We start from the raw sequence: 22,412 nt of genomic DNA on the forward strand, positions 1-22,412 counted from the left end.
CTACATTAATACAATTTTCAGGCTACATTAGAACGACGAGAGATCGTACATGTCACCGGGAATAGAATCGGGGTTCACAAAGTCGAAACCGCTAACCTTTTGGCTCCGAGGGTGTTCAGTTTATTATATGAGATACATAATATTTGCAGGACTTCTTTCTGTCATGGACGGTTTCGCAAAGATACGAGTTGGCAACAACCTGAGGGAAGTCAAGCTATGGTAAACTTCATTGGATACGCGTTATACTAGTTTTTTTGCTATCAACGTCAATGTCATGTTATTATATCTTTCTGAACGTTCGTTTCATTTTCTGCATGCAACTATCCCACCGCAAACAAGGGCTCGTCTTTCTTCTTTTAACTTCCATAAAGAAACATCCGTACAGTGAAAATACAGGATATTATGGTGCATTACATAACCTGGGTGTTGTTTTGCGTTGAATTCCTGATAAGATATTTCCTTCCCTATCAATAGATATTGTTGTAACTTCTGTTTGCTGACACGGCACAGGTTGATCCTGTTCTTCTGTTATGAGGATATATTCCGAATTCTTCTGTTTGTGTGGGTGTACTACATACTTGAAACACGCATATACGAGGGTTGGGGAGTAAGTTATGGCAACCCACTAATAATTCGACAATCGAAGGATGTTTTAAAAATTTGTTATATACAACTGAAAGAGTATCCATTATGGATATTTTGTTGATAGAAATCTTGAAAAAAAAAACAAGCAACCCTGTGACATACATATGTATTAATGTACAAGTTACATAAATCTGTCCGACCCTGTGAGATACACATGTGCACATGTTACAAAAACTTGTCTGATTATGACAAACCTTCGAAATAATCTCCCGCATTGTCCATTGCATTATCGTGGAGTATGATTGCATTATGCAGTAGATCTGGACGCTTCTCCCTAACGGCACGTCGTAGATCACAAACACTTCAGGCATGGTGAAAAGGATGCTGCTCCCGATGGCATTCGACGTTTTCCATGGCAGCGTGCTGTGGACAATGCGGAAGTGTAAGTCCTGTCCCGATTAGCCTATCTGACAGAAAGTGGGCATTAAAGAGACATTTTGAACATATACAATAGTTATACGAGTTATAAGTATTTCGAGAGAAAGAGTGTGTGTGTGGGGGGGGTGGGGTGGGAGGCGAGGGGAGGAGTAGTTCTCGACAATCCTTTGGTGTTCTTGCTTGCACGCATCCTTCACTGAAGGTCGTTCGTAGGTGAAATTCGATACAAATCAAGGTATAGTAGAGTGTATTAATGCCAAGTCGGAGATATTGTCCTGCTCTATGTGTATAAGCCCCGCGACAGGTTAAGTTTGCAGCAGGTTTTATGTATCAATCCACTAGAGAACGGCACTCAGCATCCCCGTGCCAGTCTCGCGCTAACCGCCGAGCTGTTCATATCACAGACAATGAGAAAATCCACAGTATTGCAGCGGAACTATATTCTGCACGCACGTTTGGGTCTATGTATGCGAAAAGTTGCTGCAAAGTTAACCTGTCGCGGAGCTTAGTTAAATGCAATGAAAACTGACAACGTTTCTCCTTCCCCATTGACAATGGTTTGTTAATGCATTGGGATAAGGCCGTAGCGTGATAGACATAAAAAAATGCATTGTAAGGAAAAAGAAATAAGAGATGTCACATAACTTTTAGAAAACCGGATGTTGAATACTTTTTGCAATTTTCCTGTCACGATATAAGCAAACGCATATGCCAGTGCTGATTCCAAAGAATCCTTAAGTTAGTATTAGTTCTTCCCACAATCATGATGTATAATTTCCTGTTTGTGCTCTGCTTGTTTTATCTAGCTGATGGACTGGATCCAGCAGTGCCTGTTGAAAAACCTGTAAGTATTTTGCTCAAATTACAAAAAAGAATTGTGCTATAAAATATATCATGTTGCCATGAAATTACGTTTTCATGTATTATATACTTGTACATTTGGATTGTTTTTGACAGTTTCTATACCAAAATTCATCAATAGTGTAGAGGGACTCTCCAGCCTCCTCTCCATTTCAGAAAATCAGCTCTACTCGTATAATATTCGTTTTCTCAGTATGTTTCAAATATTTTAATTTTAATGTAAAAGTGTAATTGTGCAGTCACTGATACTTCTGGTTTCTAACAATCCTATTTAACACATTGACTGCCACAGTAGGAAAAAAAATCCTTGAGGCTACGATGTCTTATTACGAGAATATAATGAAAACTTTGAAAGCAATATGTTTCTTGATGAATATATAAAAAATTGTTATTTTTTAATTATTTTATGCACTTGAGTCATATGCTACTCATGCGGCTCTAGAATCAATTGAAGGACTCGGGTGTAAAATATGGTAAGTGACATTTTGGTCATTTTGGAGTTACAAAGTGCATCATGTAGTCCATCGTAAATGAAGTCGAAGTGTTTCATTTCGTCAACAGATGACAGAGCTAGAAGTGTTGGAAGTTATAGTATCTACCTGTTGTTTTATGTAAAGTAGCAAGTATGGGGGCGAAACGGCTGTTACTAAATTCCAAAGTCTCTCAGAAACTTCCCGAGCATTTAGGCCACAGTGAAGATGAAAATAGTTAGAAAGTGTATTTCATCCACATAAAGACCCTGAATATATACCGTACGACCGAAAAAGAATAAGGAGAAAACCTAACTAATGGCGCAGTGCTGGCGTCGTTGCCTTGTAATCAAGGGATTCCGGGTTCGATATCCGGTGGAGGCACAAGTGGTTCGGATTCCACTTTAAACTGTAGGTCCAGTCCCGATTAGCCTTTCTGTTCATAAAGTGGACTTAAAACACCAAATCAAGTCAACCAACCAATGCCAATGCTTTATTGACAGGTTTTTTGTAAGTATCGAGACCATTGTGCCCTTCACTTACTATCATGTTCTTACAAAGTAGTGTATAAACAACATTTCTCTTGCTATAACCCGGGTCGACTGAGGGGGGTTTGGGGTCTCTTGTTTTCAGTTTCAAACCACCTTTAGCTTCCTTTGTATTTATCTTACATTAGTATAGTAATAGTATGAAAAAAAAGAAATCTTGTTTGTTATGTTATTTGTAAGGGTTCTTACATAGTAAAAAGGTTAACATCACACCTTCCATTTGAAACAGAGTAGAATGTTGTCCCTGGTAGAAATCTCCCGGTCTCACATATGAAAATTAAAATTTAAATATTTAAATCTAAATGTTAGTCATTCCTTGCTGCTGTATTTTATTACACTGTTAAATGAGTTACGAGTACAGCGTGTTCAGATATTATTCATCCCATAAATGTTGTCCATAGAAATAATATATGCAAGTCTAGTGGATGTCGTTAGTATTAACATGAAGAACGTCGCAAAAAAAATCTTGAATGTACTTGGCAACACTCGGTACCATCATGCATTGCGGCAAAACAGTAAAACAGTGATAATGGCGACGGTGAAGGAAAAGGCAATGTGTTCGTTGTAGTTTTGGGAAATAAAATCTCCTGACGCACCTAGATTTCTTTATATGGGGTTACGTGAATGACATCGTCTATGGCAAGAAAGTTACGCACTTGGTGGAATTGAAGTCTAAGGTCGAGGAGGCTGTGGCATCAATTACCAGGGATGTGATCCGCAACACGTGGAGTGAATTCATCAATAGACTTGATATTATGGAAGCCACTCAGGGTGGCCATGTAAAGGTTTGTGAATAATGAGAAGTATGTTCACTGAAATTCTTTGAGTCAGTGAATGTAATTGCATGTATGTTGTTTCCGATAAACTTTTTACAGTAAATATATTTTGGTATATTATGGGGTGAATAATTTAATAACGGCATATTATTACATTTGACGACTAAAAGTGGTAAACGTTGTAAGTGTCAAAAGCGAAAGTGTTGGGAAATCGCATCGTTCCGCGCATCAGCCAGTAAGAACGTTCACACTAGTGACCTCTTTACACGCCCTTTGAACTACTTAGAAGGCTACCAGTCACTTTTCACGTTTACCACATTATAAAGCATGGCATTTCACGTTTAACGTGGAAAACGGTGTTTGAATTATTGTGGTACTTACAGCGTTTACCAATTCTAGTCTTCATATACTAAGCATTCTCTGTACGCGTTTGTTTTGTCTTCTCTATAGATGTTTGTGAGTGTATTCATCTAGTTCATCTGATCATCACTCATAATAACCATCGCCATTACCCAGAAGTCTCTGAAATGTGTCGTAATGAACACAAGTAATATATATTTATGCTAAAATTAAATCTATTTTTGCTTTTTCATAATCAGAATTATCATTGAATAGCATTGGTCCGACTACATGTTATGTAGCTTCGCTGAACATATTTCATCTTATTGTATATTACTATAGATTAATTTTGATGTGTGTATATTTTGAGCTTGAACTTCTCCGTAGGAGGTCACGATGGATTTGCTAGAATTTAAGCCATGTCCCGGATATGAGGATGCCGATATCGTCTTCAGTGACGTTTCTACATGGAAAAGCAATAGAGACGCTGTGGACATCAATGCCACGTTGACTATCAAGAGAGAAGTCGACACATCGTTAATGGTAAAACATTTTTGCTATTATCATAAGCAGAACTTCCATTTTCATATGTTTTCTACAATTTTACAGATTCTAAATGTGATAAGTTTGAATACGATTGAATATATTCCAAATAAAACCACCCTTCCAAGTCTTCCTAGATAAATACGAATTTCTTAACATTTACTAAAGTTCGAAACAAAGACAATCCAAGTCACATTATATATATTCACAAAATTTGTTAGATAATTTTAATGGATATTCCAGAAATGGAGTAAGTTATCATTGTCTTCATTTTAAAGTTTGTGTATGAGTGTTGTGCATGTTTAGGTATGTATGTGTTTATGTATGTAAACACACACACAAACACATATATATACAGGGTGTCGCAAAACGCTTTCAACAACGCTTGGGTGCTGGTAAATATCATAAAAACAAGTAACTCTTCCCTATAAAGTTTATCTCGAAAGCGCTTAGTTTCTACGCTATAAGCGCTTAAAATCTATCCTGTACGTATGCAACCCAACACAGCAAACGCTTGCTCTGACATAACTACCAGGGGCGCGTGGCAGGGTTGCCACTAGCGTTCCTCGTTAAGAGAGACGACTTGAAAACAACAACTTGGGAGTCTTGCCTGAGCATAATCCAAAACATTACTGATACTTGCGATGTTGTAAGAAGCATTGACAATATTTATAAAGTGACCAAGACAAATAATGCACAGATTGAAATTCAAGATTACTCATTCTAAAATATCTCCATAATTGATTGATTGATTTGGTTTATTTTAATTCGCTTTGGCTAATAGCGAAGATGAGGATGATATGATGAAATAACAAATGACACCAATTTCTAGACCAGGATTTAAACTCAAGACACCTGGTGTAGGTTGAAGTTTTAGACTATGAAGTTGACGGCCTGAGTTCGAGGCCAGCGCTGAACAGTAACTTTTCAGTCTACCTGCAACTCTTACAGTGAGCAGTTCGGTAGTGAGCTCCGCTGTACGCGCGTGAAGGTCCACGTATTCGAATTGCCCAAGTTCGCTGGGCCCGTATACGGTCTTCTCGTGTTCCTTATTGTGTGTGAGTGTTTTCGTGCAAAAATTATTGATTGAAATTGAAGATACGATTAAATAGAACAAGATGAGTACACAACGACAAAATACCTTGAAGTTTGTGTTCCATGATGTGAAAACTAGGCCGACGTCCTTAGATTTCCACAAATGGTTTCACGATGCATATGGAGTCCCGGCGCAACAAGTACAAAGTTTTGAAATAGATTATTTACGAAAGTGCCTGTACGTAAAACTTGTGACAATAGTATGGGTGAACGGTTACTAAATTATTTCGATGCAGAAGTTTACTACAGTGATGCCGACGGAGACCATAAGGTAGAAGTAGAATGGGCACATCAGAGACATGTAACATTTTGCTAAAACTCAAAATCAATGGTTTCTTGACGACTAGTTTTAAAATGCCCCGGGGTGTGCTACAAGGTAGTCCCTTGAGTAGCACCTTGTACAGTCCTCACAATAGCCCCCTTTCTGTTTAGTACACAGCACCATTTACAGGGCATTTAGATGGTTACCACAACAATAAAAGTTGGAAGTTTTATGGATGATGTGACAATTTTCCTAAAGGATGAAAGCTATCATCACAGTGTCAAATAAACAAATTTGAGCACACATCTGGCGCAAAACTTAACAGCCGAAAGTTATTCCTGATGCCCCTTTCTCATGAGAATCCATTCAAAAAATGTAAGGAGATACCAGTAGCCACGAAACTAAACATTTTGGCATTGATTTTAATACAAATATCGAAGACATGGTCGAAGCAATTAGTAAGCTCACGTGTGAGATGGCAATCCACGTCATCAGATCAGAGCGAACAAGATGAGTTCTTTGAGTTTAAAATCACGAGTACTATTCATTAATGTTTTCGTCCTCTCTAAACTTTGGTATGTTGCGAAAATCTTGCCATACAAAACACAGCACCTAGCCAAGGTCAGAAAGCTATTGGTACGTTTCTGTGGCAAGGTACGGTCTTCCGGGTAGCAATGAGCGAGCTCACCTTATCAGCGAAGACAGGAGGTTTTGCACTAATCCAGGTGACTACACAGGCAAGAACATTGGACACAACATTCTCTCCGAGACGGCGACCCAAGAAATAATCCTTACATTATTACAAAACATTCCATTAGAAGCTCCCATTGACATCCAAAGCATACCAAGGAGTTTTCTATTTTATGAGCATGTTGATGTACATGTATGCTACCAGTTACTAAGGAATGAAAACATGTCACCATCTGTAAAAATGTTATACAGTGAATTAACTAGCCAGATGAATACAGTGCCACGAATAGTTCGTTACTCCGCCACCATAATTGACCACGGATTTGGGCAAATCTCACAGCAAAACACCTCTCAAGTGCCGGACAATCAATTTGGTATAAAGTGGTCCACCGTGTTATAGTGTTCCTATCAATACGGAATCAGTGACTCGCCAAACTGACTCTCCTGTAAAGTGCCTGACTCTTTAGCCCATATATTAACGAAGTGTCGAAACTCTACTTCATGAACCAAATTGAGAACTATGTTAAGCCGTATATGCCGCACAACAATAACTAAGTTAACGGAAACAGCATAGTGTTCCCAGAATTTAATTCTTTCCCTCCCACGAAAGAACGTGCAGTACAATGTACGATAGATCACTATTTATTATACATATTTCCCAATGAACAGAGCAGTATCCCAGGAGACTTTAGTTTATTCTTGAAAGAACACTATGAAATATCCATCCACTAACCAGAAACAATGTTACGCAAATTTCCTATTAGTACTCTATACCTAAATGTAGTTTCCACTAAAATGTAGTGTACATATAAAGATAGAATCATACTTCTGTGTAGCCTACTGTAGTTAATTCTTAACATGGAAAGTACTAAAATGTAATCTTCCTAAGCATGTACATAAGTTTCTGGATGAATAATAATAATAAAAAAGAGTGGTTAGCACATTTTCCCATAATCGATGATTTCTTACTCTTTGTCTATAATTGCGTACATTTTTACGAAATATCTTCCTTTATTCATCTTGTTAATCATTATCATTGTTCCTATATAGTAAATTAGGAATAAAAGAAGATGGGGCATTTCTCATCTCATTAAATTAATAGGAAATCTCTCCTTTCCATAAAATGGGACATATGTCATTTTGTCTAAGGGGAGATGCCCCGCTGTATCGTGTATGTCCTAAAAGCAACGTGGCCGTGAAATTGTAGAAAACCATTCCTTTGTACGTTTTTTGTACCATTGAGCATAAAATGAGGCTTAATTAACCATTGAAATAATTCTTGAAGCTTTCCTGGCGGCGAATACTGAATAGGTTATCTCGGGAAATCAGCCAGGTGATTTCCGGAAAGTCTTCCGAGCTTGAGGGAGCTAACGTCACTCTCATCTTCAGGGAATGAAGTTAGGTGGCGGGTTCCTGTTCGTGGTCGTCCGATTGCAGAGTTCGTGTGACCGGATCGGTTTTTAACCCCCAGAACATAGTCATCTCGTGCATAAAGTGTAAGTTCAATAATTCATAATAATAATAATAACGAATATTAATAATAATAACGAATATTAATAATAATGACGTCAATGATCATAATAATAATTAATATTAGCCTGTGAGTTAATCGGAAATAGTCTACACAGTTTCGACGCTGAACAAATTCAACGTATCATTGTCAGTGAGGTTATAAACCCCTGAGATAACACATATGTAGATATATTGTTTAACAAACATGAAAATAGACAAATTACACAACCTCCTTTCTATCATTCAAGCATTCACACTCACACTCATACTGCAGGGTTAAAAAAAATAAAGTTGGATACATTGGCCTTTTATATATATAAGCAACATTACAGACTGTAAGCCCATAGTGTAATATTGCTCATAAATGACGGATGTAGACTCAACAGACAGGTGACTCTGGAAGGTTCTGCCATTGGCTGGGCTTCTGCGCTGGTCGAGCGAGAAGTTTGGCGTGGCAGATCCTTGCCGAATACGAGAGACTTCTGACGTACTGGACACTGGCTGGACAGGCTGAGTATATTGCATTACAGTCTATCGCCCTTTATAGGCCCTCATGGCCGGGTGTAATTTACCTAAAGTCTATTGATTTATTTTGAGTTCTTAAAAGTGCAAGAAAAGGAAATTGTTTTAGTTTAGATTTTTTGGTGGATTGCTCCGGGTCATGTTGGCTGTGGGGGGTTTTGGGCTGGGTTGCGATTTGCTCTGACTCGTGTAGCCTTTACTTACCGACTGCTGACTATCAAATGGGACAAATGAAACTAGGTTAACTGGGAGATAATCCATAGACATTTCTGTTGAATTAATTGTATTTGGAAAGTATAAGTACTAATATGTTTTGTAATAAATATTGGTAAACAAATATTAAGTTCCAATTGTATACTTTAAGTACCTAATATATGATCATCCACTGCGCCGATAAGACAATCCTCGTCTCACTTCTTTGGTATTAAAGGGGAAACAAGAGACGTAGAGGATTATAAGACCAAGATACTTAGCTTTCATTTGCGCATGCCCATTAAATTCTGCCAACGAGCATAGCAGGTAATGTTTTATATTTCCCAATTACTTAAGCATTGATATTATTACCAGAATTTCGCAAATGTGCCTAGAAACTGTAATAACTTTAGGCAGGACAAAACTCGTAAAACATAAATGTCAAATGCAAGGCAAGTACACGTTTACTGAACGAAAATGAAGACAACTAATGCATAAATATAATAAAAATAGGACGAAGTTAAATTACATTCTTACCTAACTTCTCTGATCAGCAACGGCGCTTTCCAAACTTCTTGTATACTTTTCGATGTCACGACAACGAAGATGCCATCTGTCTGCTTCGTGGTGGAGCGATTATTATTACTTCGTCATCGTCTTTTCCGTGTACCCGGGGACGGCGAAGTGGGCGAAGTCGCTGTACTGGGGGGCACTCGTGACTTCTCAGAGTTAGGCATACGCGGGACGTCGGCGTCGTCTCAAGACGCAGCAAGTGCTGCTTCATAATCAAGTGGTGTCAGTGTGAGCTGGTGTCGCTTCATCTCTCCTTTCCTCTCTTTCCATAGAATTACGGTCGGCCATCGGCGTCGGCGTACTCAAAGGACGCTGATTCGGGCTAGCGGATTTTTGCATCATGACATAGCTCCATTTTGGGTTGTGGACGTCGTTTGTGGTGTGGCGTCGGTGTGCCGTGGTGTCGGTGTGGCGTCGCAACGCGGTGCGGTGTACTGCTGGATCGACTTCGTAGGCCTGCCTTCTCTTCTGCTCTAGCCCGCCATAGTCGTAGCACTGTTCCTTGTCATAAGAAATGAATACAAATCCAGTGTACAGGTAACTTATAAGCACTGCGTTTCAATTAGCACCAGCAACTGTCACTCACTCGAAACAAGTATCACACGGCGCGGTAGAAAAACTAAGTCCCGAATCTTTCTCTGAGTGTCACAGAGGTGTCGTCAGTTCAGAAACTGACGGTATACTGTGTGGTATTTTTCGGTTCGGCCACTATTTAAGGAAAACTTCAAATTTTAAATTCTAACTGACTTTTACCAACGAAAGTTCGAAGTTCACAACGCTGGTGGTCCAGTTGTTCCCTTGCTACAATTTCCAATGGGCGCGTGAAAAAGAAGAATGGTTCTAACGCCTGAACTCCATCTGGTACGTAACAAACACCTCCTAATTGGCATCTTAGGTCGCTCTTCCAGTCGCAGTATGTACAAAAGTCGCCCTAACAGTCAAAGAATACCACTGCATATTGTTGTCTTCCCAGCCTCTCGGACAGAACAAGGAGAATTCGAAAAAAAAGTAGGGAGACACGATAGGTTTAGAAAACGCTGTTTTTTTACACAAGCTTCAAGAGAATACGCAGTTACGCAAAACTATATTTAAAAAACCCTAGGTAACAAAACCAATTGTCATAGGTTAAGGACGGGGCAAACGGACATCCCCTAAGAAAAGTACGAATATTTCCGGTTTGAAGTTAGCAACACTGCAGCAGTTGGAGTTGTGTACGAACCTCAACGTTTGCGAGCAGTTGTGTTGAGCATCGGAAGAAATCGTAAAGAAGAAACGCGAATCCAGCATAAAAACTTGACCAGGTAAGCAGAAAATGTACTTGCAAAACCTAGAATACTAAAAAAATGTGTTGCGAACACAAGGATTGCATAGGTTACTATGGTCCCGCCGAAGTTGTTATTTGAAGTGTGGTGAAGGCTGTGATTCCTTTATATATATATACACACGTGTTGACAACATTGTGCTGCTATCTGGTGGATTTGTTCGGAATGTAAAGTCAAAGACTACAAGTGGGGCAAATGAACAAGTTGCCGTTGGGGCAAACGGACATGATGAATTGTATTGCATTTAACTATTTTTAGGTACTTTTTGATTGAGATACTAATGTATATTTGACTCAGTAATGGAAATGGCAAGTGTGAATTGTATTTTGTACCCTTCAAATGTTTGTGTTTCTAATACAATGTGCCCTTGTTACAGGATGGTGAGAAATCGAGGACAAACAATGCTGTAAATGGGTTCAATGCTTATGGAATATATCCCGTTAATCCACAACGACTGCCTGGGCATGTCATTGTTCCTGCAACTGTCCATGTTCAAGATGAGCGATCACCAGAGCCTACAGCAAGAGAAGAGGATGTGTCATCTCGTGAAAGTTTTGAGGAGCTAAACCCTTTGCCATCAACTTCTGGGACCTGCAGCAAGAAACGCAAAACTGGGCAATCACATGTATTGTAGTAGCCTTCCTTCATCGCTTGCCTCAAGTACAAAAAACTGAAAGCTGCAGCAAAAAATCAAAGAAGTTTAAACGCACCACAAGTGATGAGTGTCGTAAAGGCAAAGATGTGTACAACCAGGGTCAAAATTTGGTGAAGTGCTTAGAGTGTTCTTTCTCTCTGGTTCCATTTAAATTGTGTGGCAAAGGGAAATGTCCCATATTATGTGTGTTGTTATTGTGAGAGTGATGATATTTCATAAATCATCCGTGTCTATCTGCCCCGATCAAATGTCCGTCTGCCCCGAACGTGCGGGGTAAACGGACACTGCCGCATCCCGGGATTGATCAGACTATTTTGAGACAGATGCTCATTTGCTTCCATACTATATGCTATCATGTGTTAACTGAAGGTTCACACCTTTTATGCCAATAGTTATTTTCTTTTTTCAATAAAATGTTTCACAGTTATTTTGAAACTTGTGCTTAGGGTGCCCCGTCCTTACCCTATATTGACTTTTAAAAATGTAAAGTGATACGTTGTTTACATCTCACACGGCCGCCATTACATCTACACTCGTGACCTGGAGGTTGCTTCTGATTGGTTATGCTACGGAAATATGCCACGGCATCTGAAAAACCATAATATTTTTCACATTATACGATAGCATTTTGGTCATGGCATAAATGCTAAGGAAAATTCTTTCGTCTAAAGCGGACCTAACAGCCCCCCAAACTTTGTTCTTATTGTTCTTGCAGTTTCCGTAATATCTATAGTTGACGAGCGGACTCTTACATCGGCTTTCATTTAGAAATGTTCGTTTCGTAGCTACGAACTGACTAATGGCGTTGTCGTAGATGATTGCTGTACGATTTATTACTAACCTCTCCTTATCCTTACAGGCAATAATGAAAGTAGTGAAGTGCAAGAAGGGTGACAGAAGCTCCTGCGAAAACATGCCAGATGTAACCAAAGAGGACTTTTGCGATGACATCTTCAAAGAAGGCTACGCTTGGGAGACTATTGTGTCAGCCGCTGAAGGTCTAGAAGTCACCTACTGCCCAATTCCAGTGGTAAAACGAATAATTGTACTTCGGAGGTCGATTTTACCAAGGTCCGTAGACCGCTAGTTTCCGCCGCTCCGAGCATGCGGCAAACAAGTCAACGGACCTTGGTTTTTACAACTTACCATACACATTGCCAGAAATGTTTATAGATTGTATTGAATTGTTCTTAGAGAGTTGAATAACACGAATAATAACATTAGACTAATAATTATATACTACTACTATTAATTTGCTTTTATTGATAACGTATTATATTATTATTATTATTGTTGTTGTTGTCGAAATTTTTCTACTCTATCCACCAGGTGAGTGATCCAGCACAGTTGCTTTTCTTTATACTCTTTTACGTTTGATATCGTATATACAAGGTGTCTCAAAAGTCACTAACTACTTTGAAAAGTAATTTTGATTACGATAAACACGTTTAAAACATAAAATGTATGCGCATTTATTTCAAAGTATATGCCGCAAAGAATTAGTGCTCCACATGGCAACAATGAGTGTCTTGTCGAATTTGTACAGAACACAAAGCGATAAGCCGAACATTCACTTTTGGTATGACTCTTTCCCATTGAATACAATTTATTTTTTCTAGTCTGCCAAAATGAGACAATTACCTCAATAGACCAATAGAAGGCTCTTCAACACTGAACAAAATTTTGTTGACTAAATCGGCACTTCGTCCACATTCATCAGAAGTGATAAGTCTGAAATGGAAAATTTTACAATTATACAAAATATGACAAGAACCAATTATCGTTTTGCAAATACATAAATTTGCACTACGGATATTTATGACAGCAAGAGCTTTTTCCTCTCTTTAATATAGTGTCATAGAAATAATTCAACAACTTTTGAGACAATCTGTATATTGAAATGCACGATTATTCTATTTCGATATTGATTTTATGCGAAAGTTAAGATAAAAAGTATACGCTCCTACAGAGGATAAAGATGAACTACAAGAAAAAGAACTATATTACAACTCCCTCCAACAAATATTAGATGAGGCTAGAAATGTAACGGAAAACGTTATTATAATGGGAGATTGGAATGCTAGAGTGGGAAATGAAATTAGACGAGGACATGGAAGTTTGGGAAGGTATGGTGCTGAAAAGACCCGAAACAGCAATGGAGATAAAATGCTGGAGTTCTGTATTGATAACGAGCTCCGCATCGGAAACTCCTTCTTCCCGCATAAAAGAATACATCAAATTACCTTTGAAGCAATTAGCAGAGGAGCACAGAGCACAATAGATTACTGCGTATATACAAAAAAACACCCATTATGATGTAATGGATGTAAGAGTTTTTCGCAGCGCCGAGCTCAGTACTCAACATAGACTACTAGTAATGACGACCCGATTCAAACCACTACCTGCACCAATTAAGATAATCCTTACTAAACTTAAAATATCAACATTAGAAACCCAAAATAAAAGAAAGGAGTTTCAGAGGAAACTGAAAGAAAAACTTAGAGAAAATGAACAAAACCATGGACAAGAATGGAATGTGGAAAATAAATGGAAAGTAATGAAAGAAAGCCTCAATGAAGTTGCAACAGAAATATGTGGAATAGTAAAGATAACAAATAAAATGAAGCAGACAAGATGGTGGAGCGATAATGTGAAAGAAAAAATTGCAATTAAAAAGAAAGCATGGCTAAAATAATTAAAGACCAAAAGAATGGAGGACAAAGAAGCTTATATACAGGCAAGAGATACAGCAAAACGGATAGCGAGAACAGCGAAGAAGGAAACCTGGGAACAATTTGGAAAGGAAATAGAAGAAAATCATAAAAATAATCCAAGAAAATTTTGGCATGTGTTGAAAAATCTGAAAGGAAAACGAGGAAAGAAAATAAGGAATATCAAAAACAAGAATAACGAGGTGAAAACCAATATGAAGGAAATTTTAGATACGTGGAATGAATATTACCCGTGCGGGGTTGCTAGTCCCCCATCGGGCGCCTCCCTAGGTGGCGGATATGGGAACGCCCTCCAGATATGAAGGGTACCGGGAAACCGGGGCGGACCAAAACTAGCAAAAGAAGGGCGGACCAGGCTCAAGAGCTGTAGTGAAAGCAACTGGTCTAAGGGACGGAAACCCGAATCAAATGACATGGGGAGATGGCCCCATAGCCCTGGTAGGCGACCATCTAGGGGAGTAAACCCCAACAGAAAAACCCCTCCAAGGGTTAAAATGGTTGAGCGTTAGGCTGACAACCTCACCTCGTAAAAAAGCAACTTGTTAAGAAACCTGCACATCAGCCTCGGATAAGGATGGGAAACACAGATGACGAACCAGGCAAGAACAAGGTACATGATTGGTCCATAGCAACATGGAACGTCCGAACAATGTTAATACCAGGTAAAATGCAAGAAATAGCCAATGTAATCACACAACGCAAAATTGATATTGTAGCACTACAAGAGATCAGATGGCAAGGACATGGTAAAATAGACAGAAAAGATTACAGCGTATACTATAGTGGAACAAAAGAGAAAACAGGACAATATGGAACAGGGTTTATAATAACAAAAAACATAAGAGAAAGAGTTCTATCATTCGAACCAATCAATGAGAGGATATGCAAAATAAGAATTATGGGTAAATTCCAAAATATTAGTATACTGTCAGTACATGCTCCAACCAATGAAAAAGAAGATCTAGAAAAAGAACAATTCTATGATAAACTAGAAAGAACAATAGAAAAAATAGCAAGATATGACATCATAATAATTGCAGGTGATTACAACGCAAAAATAGGAGTGAGAAATAGTGACACAGACATAATTGGTAATCATTCCCTACACAAAAACAGTAATGAAAATGGCGTACTTCTAACACAATTCGCAATAAGAAATAGGCTGGTAATTAAAAGCACCTTCTTCCCACATAAGAAGATACATTTGGGCACATGGAAATCACCAGACGATGAAACAGTAAATCAAATAGATCATGTATTAATAGATAAGAGACACTCCTCAACAATTATAGATGTAATAAGCCAAAGAGGACCAAACTGTGATTCAGATCATTTTCTGGTAAAAATTAAACTAAGAGCAAGATTAAGCAATAATCCAATCAAACAGAACATACGAAGAACAAAATGGAATTATACAAAATTTGACAACCAAGAAAATAAGGTGAATTATCAAACAGCAATTAAAAATAAGTTACAACAAAATACTCAAGAAGAAACAATAGAAGGGAAGTGGAAAAGAATTAAAAAAGTGTTAACAGAAGCTGCAGAAGAAGTAATAGGCAAAGAGAAAACATCAAGGAAGAAAGAGTGGTTTGATGGAGAATGTCAGAAAATAATCAACCAAAAAAATGTTGCAAGAATGAAGATGCTGCAAAGAGAAACAAGAAGCAGTTGTAATAAATACAAAGAACTAAGGCAACAGGCAAATAATTTATGTAAGAAAAAGAAAAAAGAATGGATAAGAAAGAATATCCAAGAAATAGAGCAACTTAGTCAACAGTCAGAGATTAGAAAGTACTATGCAGCAATAAAGAGAATAAATAAAGGATATCAACCCAAAGAGATAGGATGTAAAAGGAAAGATGGGGAGATAATAGGAGACAAAGAAAGTGTACTAGAAAGATGGACAGAACACTTCCAAGAACAATTATACAATAAAACATATAGAGAAGAACAAATAGAAAATAACGATGAACAAAACGCAGAAGGAACACCAACAAGAGAAGAAGTTGAGAAGATAATAAAAAATCTAAAAAACAATAAATCACCAGGAGAAGATGAAATAACAGCAGAAATATTAAAATCTTCTGGACCAAATATGATAGAAGAAATATACAAAATGATAAAACAAATCTGGCAAGAAGAACACATACCAGAAGCATGGAATAACGGAATATTGTGCCCAATACACAAGAAAGGTGACAAAACAGAATGTAGTAATTATAGAGGCATCATGTTACTTAATACAACTTACAAAATATTGACCAGCATCATACATACAAGATTAACAGCAATAACAGAAAACATAATAGGAGAATACCAAGCAGGCTTTAGACAAGGAAGAAGCACAATAGATCAATTATTTATAATAAGACAAATAATGGAAAAACATTATGAACATAATATAAATCTCTACATGTTATTCATAGACTTTCGTAGTGCTTTTGATAGTATTAAAAGACATAAATTAATACAAATTATGGCAGAATTACAAATACCTAATAAATTGATCAGATTAACAAACATGACACTGCAACGCACATATTTTAAAGTCAAAATATGGAACGATATGGGTGAACTAACAGAATATAACACAGGCGTAAAACAAGGAGATGGACTATCTGCATGCTTATTTAACATAGCACTACATGCAATAATAAGCAAAATAGACAAAAGAGGAACAATATTTACGAAACTCAGCCAAATTAACGCATATGCCGACGACGTAGTTATAATATCCAGAACAGAAGAAGAATTAAAGAGAACATACAGGATATTAGAAGAAGAAGCAAATAAAATTGGGTTACAGACAAACATGAATAAAACCAAATTCCTACTGCTGACTCCAAAGCAAGATGGAAAACGTTACCATCAATTTACAATAGATGACAAGAAATTTGAAGCGGTAACAAACTTCAAGTATCTTGGAATGACGATAAATGACCAAAATAACATGCACGATGCAATTAGAGAAAGAATAAATGCAGGGAACAAAGCATATTATGTCAACATACAATTACTGAAAAGCAAGTTAATTAGCAGATATACCAAACTATTGATATACAAAACACTTATTAGACCGGTAATAACTTACAGTGCTGAGGTATGGACAATGAGTGTAGAAGACGAACAGCAATTAAGGAAAACTGAAAGAAGAATAATCAGAAAAATATATGGACCAATCAAGGATGGAGATTTCTGGAGAAGCCGAAACAATGAAGAGATAAATTCCATCTTAAATCAAAAGGATATAGTAAGATTTATTAAAGCCAGAAGAATTAGTTGGATGGGTCATATAGAACGTATGAATAAGGATAGAATGCCGCGAAGAATCATGTATGAGAGAATGTACTCCACAAGAAGAAGAGGCAGACCCAAACTAAGATGGCGGGATAGTGTCGTAGAAGATCTACAAAGAATGGGAGTCCATGGATGGAGGGAGAAGACATTGGACCGAAATGCTTGGAGGCTGATAGTGCAGGAGGCCAAAGCTCACCCAGAGCTGTAGAGCCAATTGGTAAGGTAAGGTAAGGTAAGGAATGAATATTATGCGGAAACCTTTAGAGAAGAAGAAGAGGAATTGTATGAGGAAAGACCCATGAGGGAAGAAAATGAGAACGTGGAAGCTGAGGAAGAAATCCAACTAAAAGAAGTACAAGAGGCAATTAAATCTTTAAAAACTGGTAAAGCACCCGGTTGGGATAATATACATCCAGAATTTATAAAATATGGAGGAAAGGAAATAGTAAAATGGATATGGGACTTATACAGACTAATATGGGCAACAGAGAAAATACCAAAAGATTGGGAACAGAATGTAATAATTCCTAGACATAAAAAAGGAAGTACCCTCGATTGCTCAAACTATAGAGCAATATGCTTAGCTCCAGTGGCCCAGAAACTATATTCACACATTATAGAAAAAAGATTAAGGCAACAAGTGGAAGATAAATTGGAAGAAGAACAGGCCTCATCGTCAAACTCAAGATCTAATCTTCTCCCTGAGGAACGCAATAGAGAAGATATTAAGCACAGGAGGGGAAATATTTACAGCTTTTATTGACTTAAAGTCTGCCTTCGACAGAGTACCAAGAGGACAAATATGGAAGGCCCTTCATCAGTTCCAAGTAACGTCAAAACTGACTAGAATAATTCAAAGTCTATATAAGAACGTTAAAGGAACGGTTAGAATAAATGGACAATCCTCCAAGGAATTTAATATGGGAAAAGGAGTAAAACAAGGTGATGGGCTTAGTCCTCTTCTTTTCATATTATTCATGGATCAAATTATAAAGCAATGCAAAAGAAGGACAAGAAAATGCAAAATTGGAAATTATAAGATGAAACCGGTATGGGTACAAACATTAGTATACGCTGATGATATTGTTCTCCTAGCAAAAGATAGCAACAGCCTACAAAATGCTGTCCTTGAGTGGGGCCGAGCATTCAAAGAACGAAAGATGGAAATCAATGTTAGCAAGACGAAAGTCATGCACTTCACTAAACAAGAACCAGCAAGGATGCACATTCATTGGAATAATAAGACCTTAGAACAAGTAGAACAGTTTGAATATTTAGGAACCATACTAACTGCGGACGGGAAAATGGACTCTGAAATTAATCACATAATTCAGAAAGCAAATAATCTGTACTTTAATATTAGTAACACCATTATAGGTAAAAAGGAAATTATCATCCCATGGATATATATAACAAAGTGAACGTCCAATTCTGAAGGAGGTGTGGACACTTATTTGATATCCAAAATTGGCTGAATTTTAAGTATCCTCTTCAAGTATCTAAAAATAGTATTCTGGTCAAGACATTCCTTTGTCGCATCAAGCATTTCATTAGTTCAACTCATAGTTCCAGTTAACACAAGCGTTAAAAAGTGACTTAAAATAACAGATAGGTAGATAATATAGGTCGTGAAGATATGCAGCAATATACAGGGTGGAACAAACTTTCAGAGGTTGTTCAGGGATGTTGGCTGAGTATTTTGATATGAGGAACCCATGGTCTCTGGTACCTTGTTATAGTTTATAGTGATGGTGATGTGTTATACTTGTATTATGTCCTTGGGATCGTAATAGATTGGTTCTGATAATTTACAAAGAAAAAATCATAATCTACTCACTAATTTCTGTAATATCAAGAATAGCAATACAAACAATACAAAATAACTACATGAGTAAAGAATCAAACCTAGGACAAAACTCGTACTTCTCTCTTAAATAACTGCAATGTACGTACAGTACAGTTGTACAGTACACTGTGTACTCTTCAATACGTACTGTTTCTTTAATCCAGCTTTTAAAAATGCCGACCATCATGATCACAACAAACTGTGCAGCAACACGCTCCAGCTTCCCAGGAGATGTACTCACATCTTCAGCTGCTGCGAATCCAAGGTCCATGGAAGTGTCAGCTGAAGTCTTGTACACTAAGCTCTTCACATGACCCCAGAAGACATACGCAAAGGTAGTTTAGTTCGAGAAACGAAACGAATTCCGTATAAACTTGCACAAAGGCTGTTTCAATTACTCTGTAACAAGGTACCAGGGAGAATGGGTTCCTCATATCAAAACACTCATCCAACATCCTTGACCAACCTGTGAAAGTTTGTCGGTAGAGTTCGGTTCCACCCTGCATATCTAATTAACATCCAAGATATGGATGTGACAGGACGCTTTAGCAAATGGATGTCCTTTGAAGATTTGTTCTCCTTGAGAGTTTCATATTGAAATGTAGAGCAAGATAATAATATTATGTATAAGTGCGCTTTTAGACACGTGTCAAAACATAAATTCTGAGCAAGGTGGACTGATTTAGATTTAAATCAGGTGATTATTTTGAAAGAATCACTTTGAAAAAATATCAGAACCAATCTATTACGATCCCAAGGACATAATTTATAGAATAATGTATGTGCATAAGGATTTTGTAGCTATCAGAATCACTCTTGGTGAAAGTACATTAATTTTGTAATAATTTAATGGTGTTCATTAGGCTCTAAGAAAGGAATATAAAGGAAACAAAATATATGTATTTATGGTGCGAAGCTCATATGAAAGGAAATGGAAATACACATTTTTCTCTTGATTTAAAATTAAAAAATACCAAACATTTTGTGTAGAAAAATGCACAAAATACTAATCATGTTAATCCATAAATAGTGGCATTATCATTATACTGTAAATAAACATGGCAGCTGATATTTTTCAAACTGTCATTAAAAAATTCCTAAAAATTCAGCAACAAAAATTACAAAAAAATATGAGTTAATATTTTAATTATACAGTACATTCAGATTATTTTATTTTTACTGGAGGAAAAGTTATTGAAATTATTATGGTTTCATTAACACACTCAGCAAACATTTCCATCGTAGGTTCATATATACAGTTTCAGAAACAGAAAAATGTATATTTACTTATATTTTCTAATTTGCTTCAATTAAACTGATCAAATAATTTACATGGCCGTTAACTAGAAAAACCTTTCTATAAAAAAAACATTCATACGAGTATATGTATGGTGCCAAAAACCATACAAGCAACTTTGATCTTGTTTCTTTTTTTAAAAAAATGATATAAATAAAAATAGTCCGATTTAAAATAAAAAAAATCATCAAAAATGTTTTTTTTTTTTTTAATAAAACTAATGATTTTTATCCACCCTGATTTTGACCAATTATATGTATTTTACTTCCAGGGGACATACAAGGCTATCGATGCTACTCTAGTACTTGTGCGTAACGATGAGGACGCTGTTAAGTTCCAAGGTTTTCTAGGAGAATATATAGTAGACATTCAATACTATCTTAATGGAGAAATTGCTGGATGTACACATTTTGAAGTGTTAATGGACAAACGTGTCGACAAACAAGGGAGAAAGAAGAAGAAAAATTAGAATTTTTTCAAGCATACAGTTAGACCTCATGTTATACGTAGCATGTAATGCTGGACAATAAAGCACTTTCTTTTAATCAGTAGCGGCTTCTGCCTATTTGCACAGTCGCACGTGCACACACAAATAAATATGTAATGCAATTAATTTTTATTATACTTATTCACTGAACACTATCTCCTTCAAAACATCAAACGTTCCGACGCCCCATCGCCTTCCCTTTACCATATGCTGGTAAAATAAACGTCACTTCCGGCGCTGTCGCCGTAGCAACGTACTTTCTCCATGCTTTAGTATTGGTAGGTTTCATGTGACGTCAGGATTCGCACCGTTGCCATCTTTGCGGTGAAGTTACTTGTCGTCTGCAAGGAAATACCTACAACGTAGCGTTCGTTACACCTGCGCCAAATGTACGTTTGTTAGTACTCTGTAAAATGTCGGTAAAATTGCATAAAATTAATGACAATGTCATGTCATCTGGGAATAGCGGTAATTTTTCATATGTTCAAACTCCTTGCGCAATCGACAGAAAAAGATATGGAGAAAAGCAAAGTTTTGAGGTGTAGATCTATATAAACTGGACTAAACCTTTCCCAAACTGTAGTTCACGTGTGTTTATTTTGTAACGTGTAGCAGTTCCACGTTACAAATGTGTATGTATATAAACTTAATATTTTTCTTTGTTTGGTACTTAAAATGTTTGTGTGTTAATGGTTAATTACCAAGAAAAGTGGAACACACCTCGTATATAGACTATACATCCTGATGTTAAATATAAGTTCAAAGAGTTTGTTTCTTTCTGCCAGCAAGCTGAGCTGGAATTTCATTATCGGTGACAACAATGCGAGATAGCAATCGCTATTGTGTAGAAGCCAGGCAGACTCAACTTTATGTAAACGTTGAAACCGGGGAAAAGACGAAAGATTAGGCTGTCTTCCCCACGCTATATCTGTCGTGTCCCTTGGCGGACAATAATTTAACTAATATCATATTAATCCCTGATTCTTTTACTGCAAGACGGTGTAATCAGAATTAAGTTACGTTAAGGTAAACGAAAGTTATGCCCGCGCAAGACAAAACCTGTATTTAAAAAAAAAAAATTGCTTAACATTTTGACGTTGTAAATTTTCTTTCTTTTCTTTGTTGTCTTTTCGCGTGGCCGTTGCAGGGAGAGAGGGGAGTTGGAAGAAGCCATACTCCCTAGTCAAATTAAATGCTGAGTGTAACAATTAAAATTATATTGCATATTTAATATTCACAAAAGGTTTAAAATAGTAATTTCTGCATGTAGCTAATTATGTTCCTCATTGATATTTTATTAATATGTATTTTATTTTAATGTAAAATTGATGTTAAGATAAAAGTTGGTAAAACCTTCTTGGCACCGA

The 22,412-nt window shown here is 37.1% G+C and overlaps 1 protein-coding gene across 1 annotated transcript; it reads left to right on the forward strand.

The window, feature by feature from the left end:
• Positions 1-1,732: 1,732 nt before the first annotated feature.
• LOC145991174 (uncharacterized) lies at positions 1,733-21,190 on the forward strand. Its single transcript, XM_083127022.1, has 4 exons — positions 1,733-1,867; positions 4,405-4,560; positions 12,243-12,413; positions 20,830-21,190. Exons 1-4 carry the CDS (start codon positions 1,787-1,789, stop codon positions 21,025-21,027), a joined length of 606 nt encoding a protein of 201 aa, XP_082983148.1. The 5' UTR covers positions 1,733-1,786; the 3' UTR covers positions 21,028-21,190.
• The last annotated feature ends 1,222 nt before the right edge of the window (positions 21,191-22,412 follow it).

The sequence above is a fragment of the Lepisma saccharinum genome, chromosome 1, assembly GCF_977018435.1.
Source record: "Lepisma saccharinum chromosome 1, izLepSacc3.1, whole genome shotgun sequence".
NCBI classification, from domain to species: Eukaryota; Metazoa; Arthropoda; class Insecta; order Zygentoma; family Lepismatidae; genus Lepisma; species Lepisma saccharinum.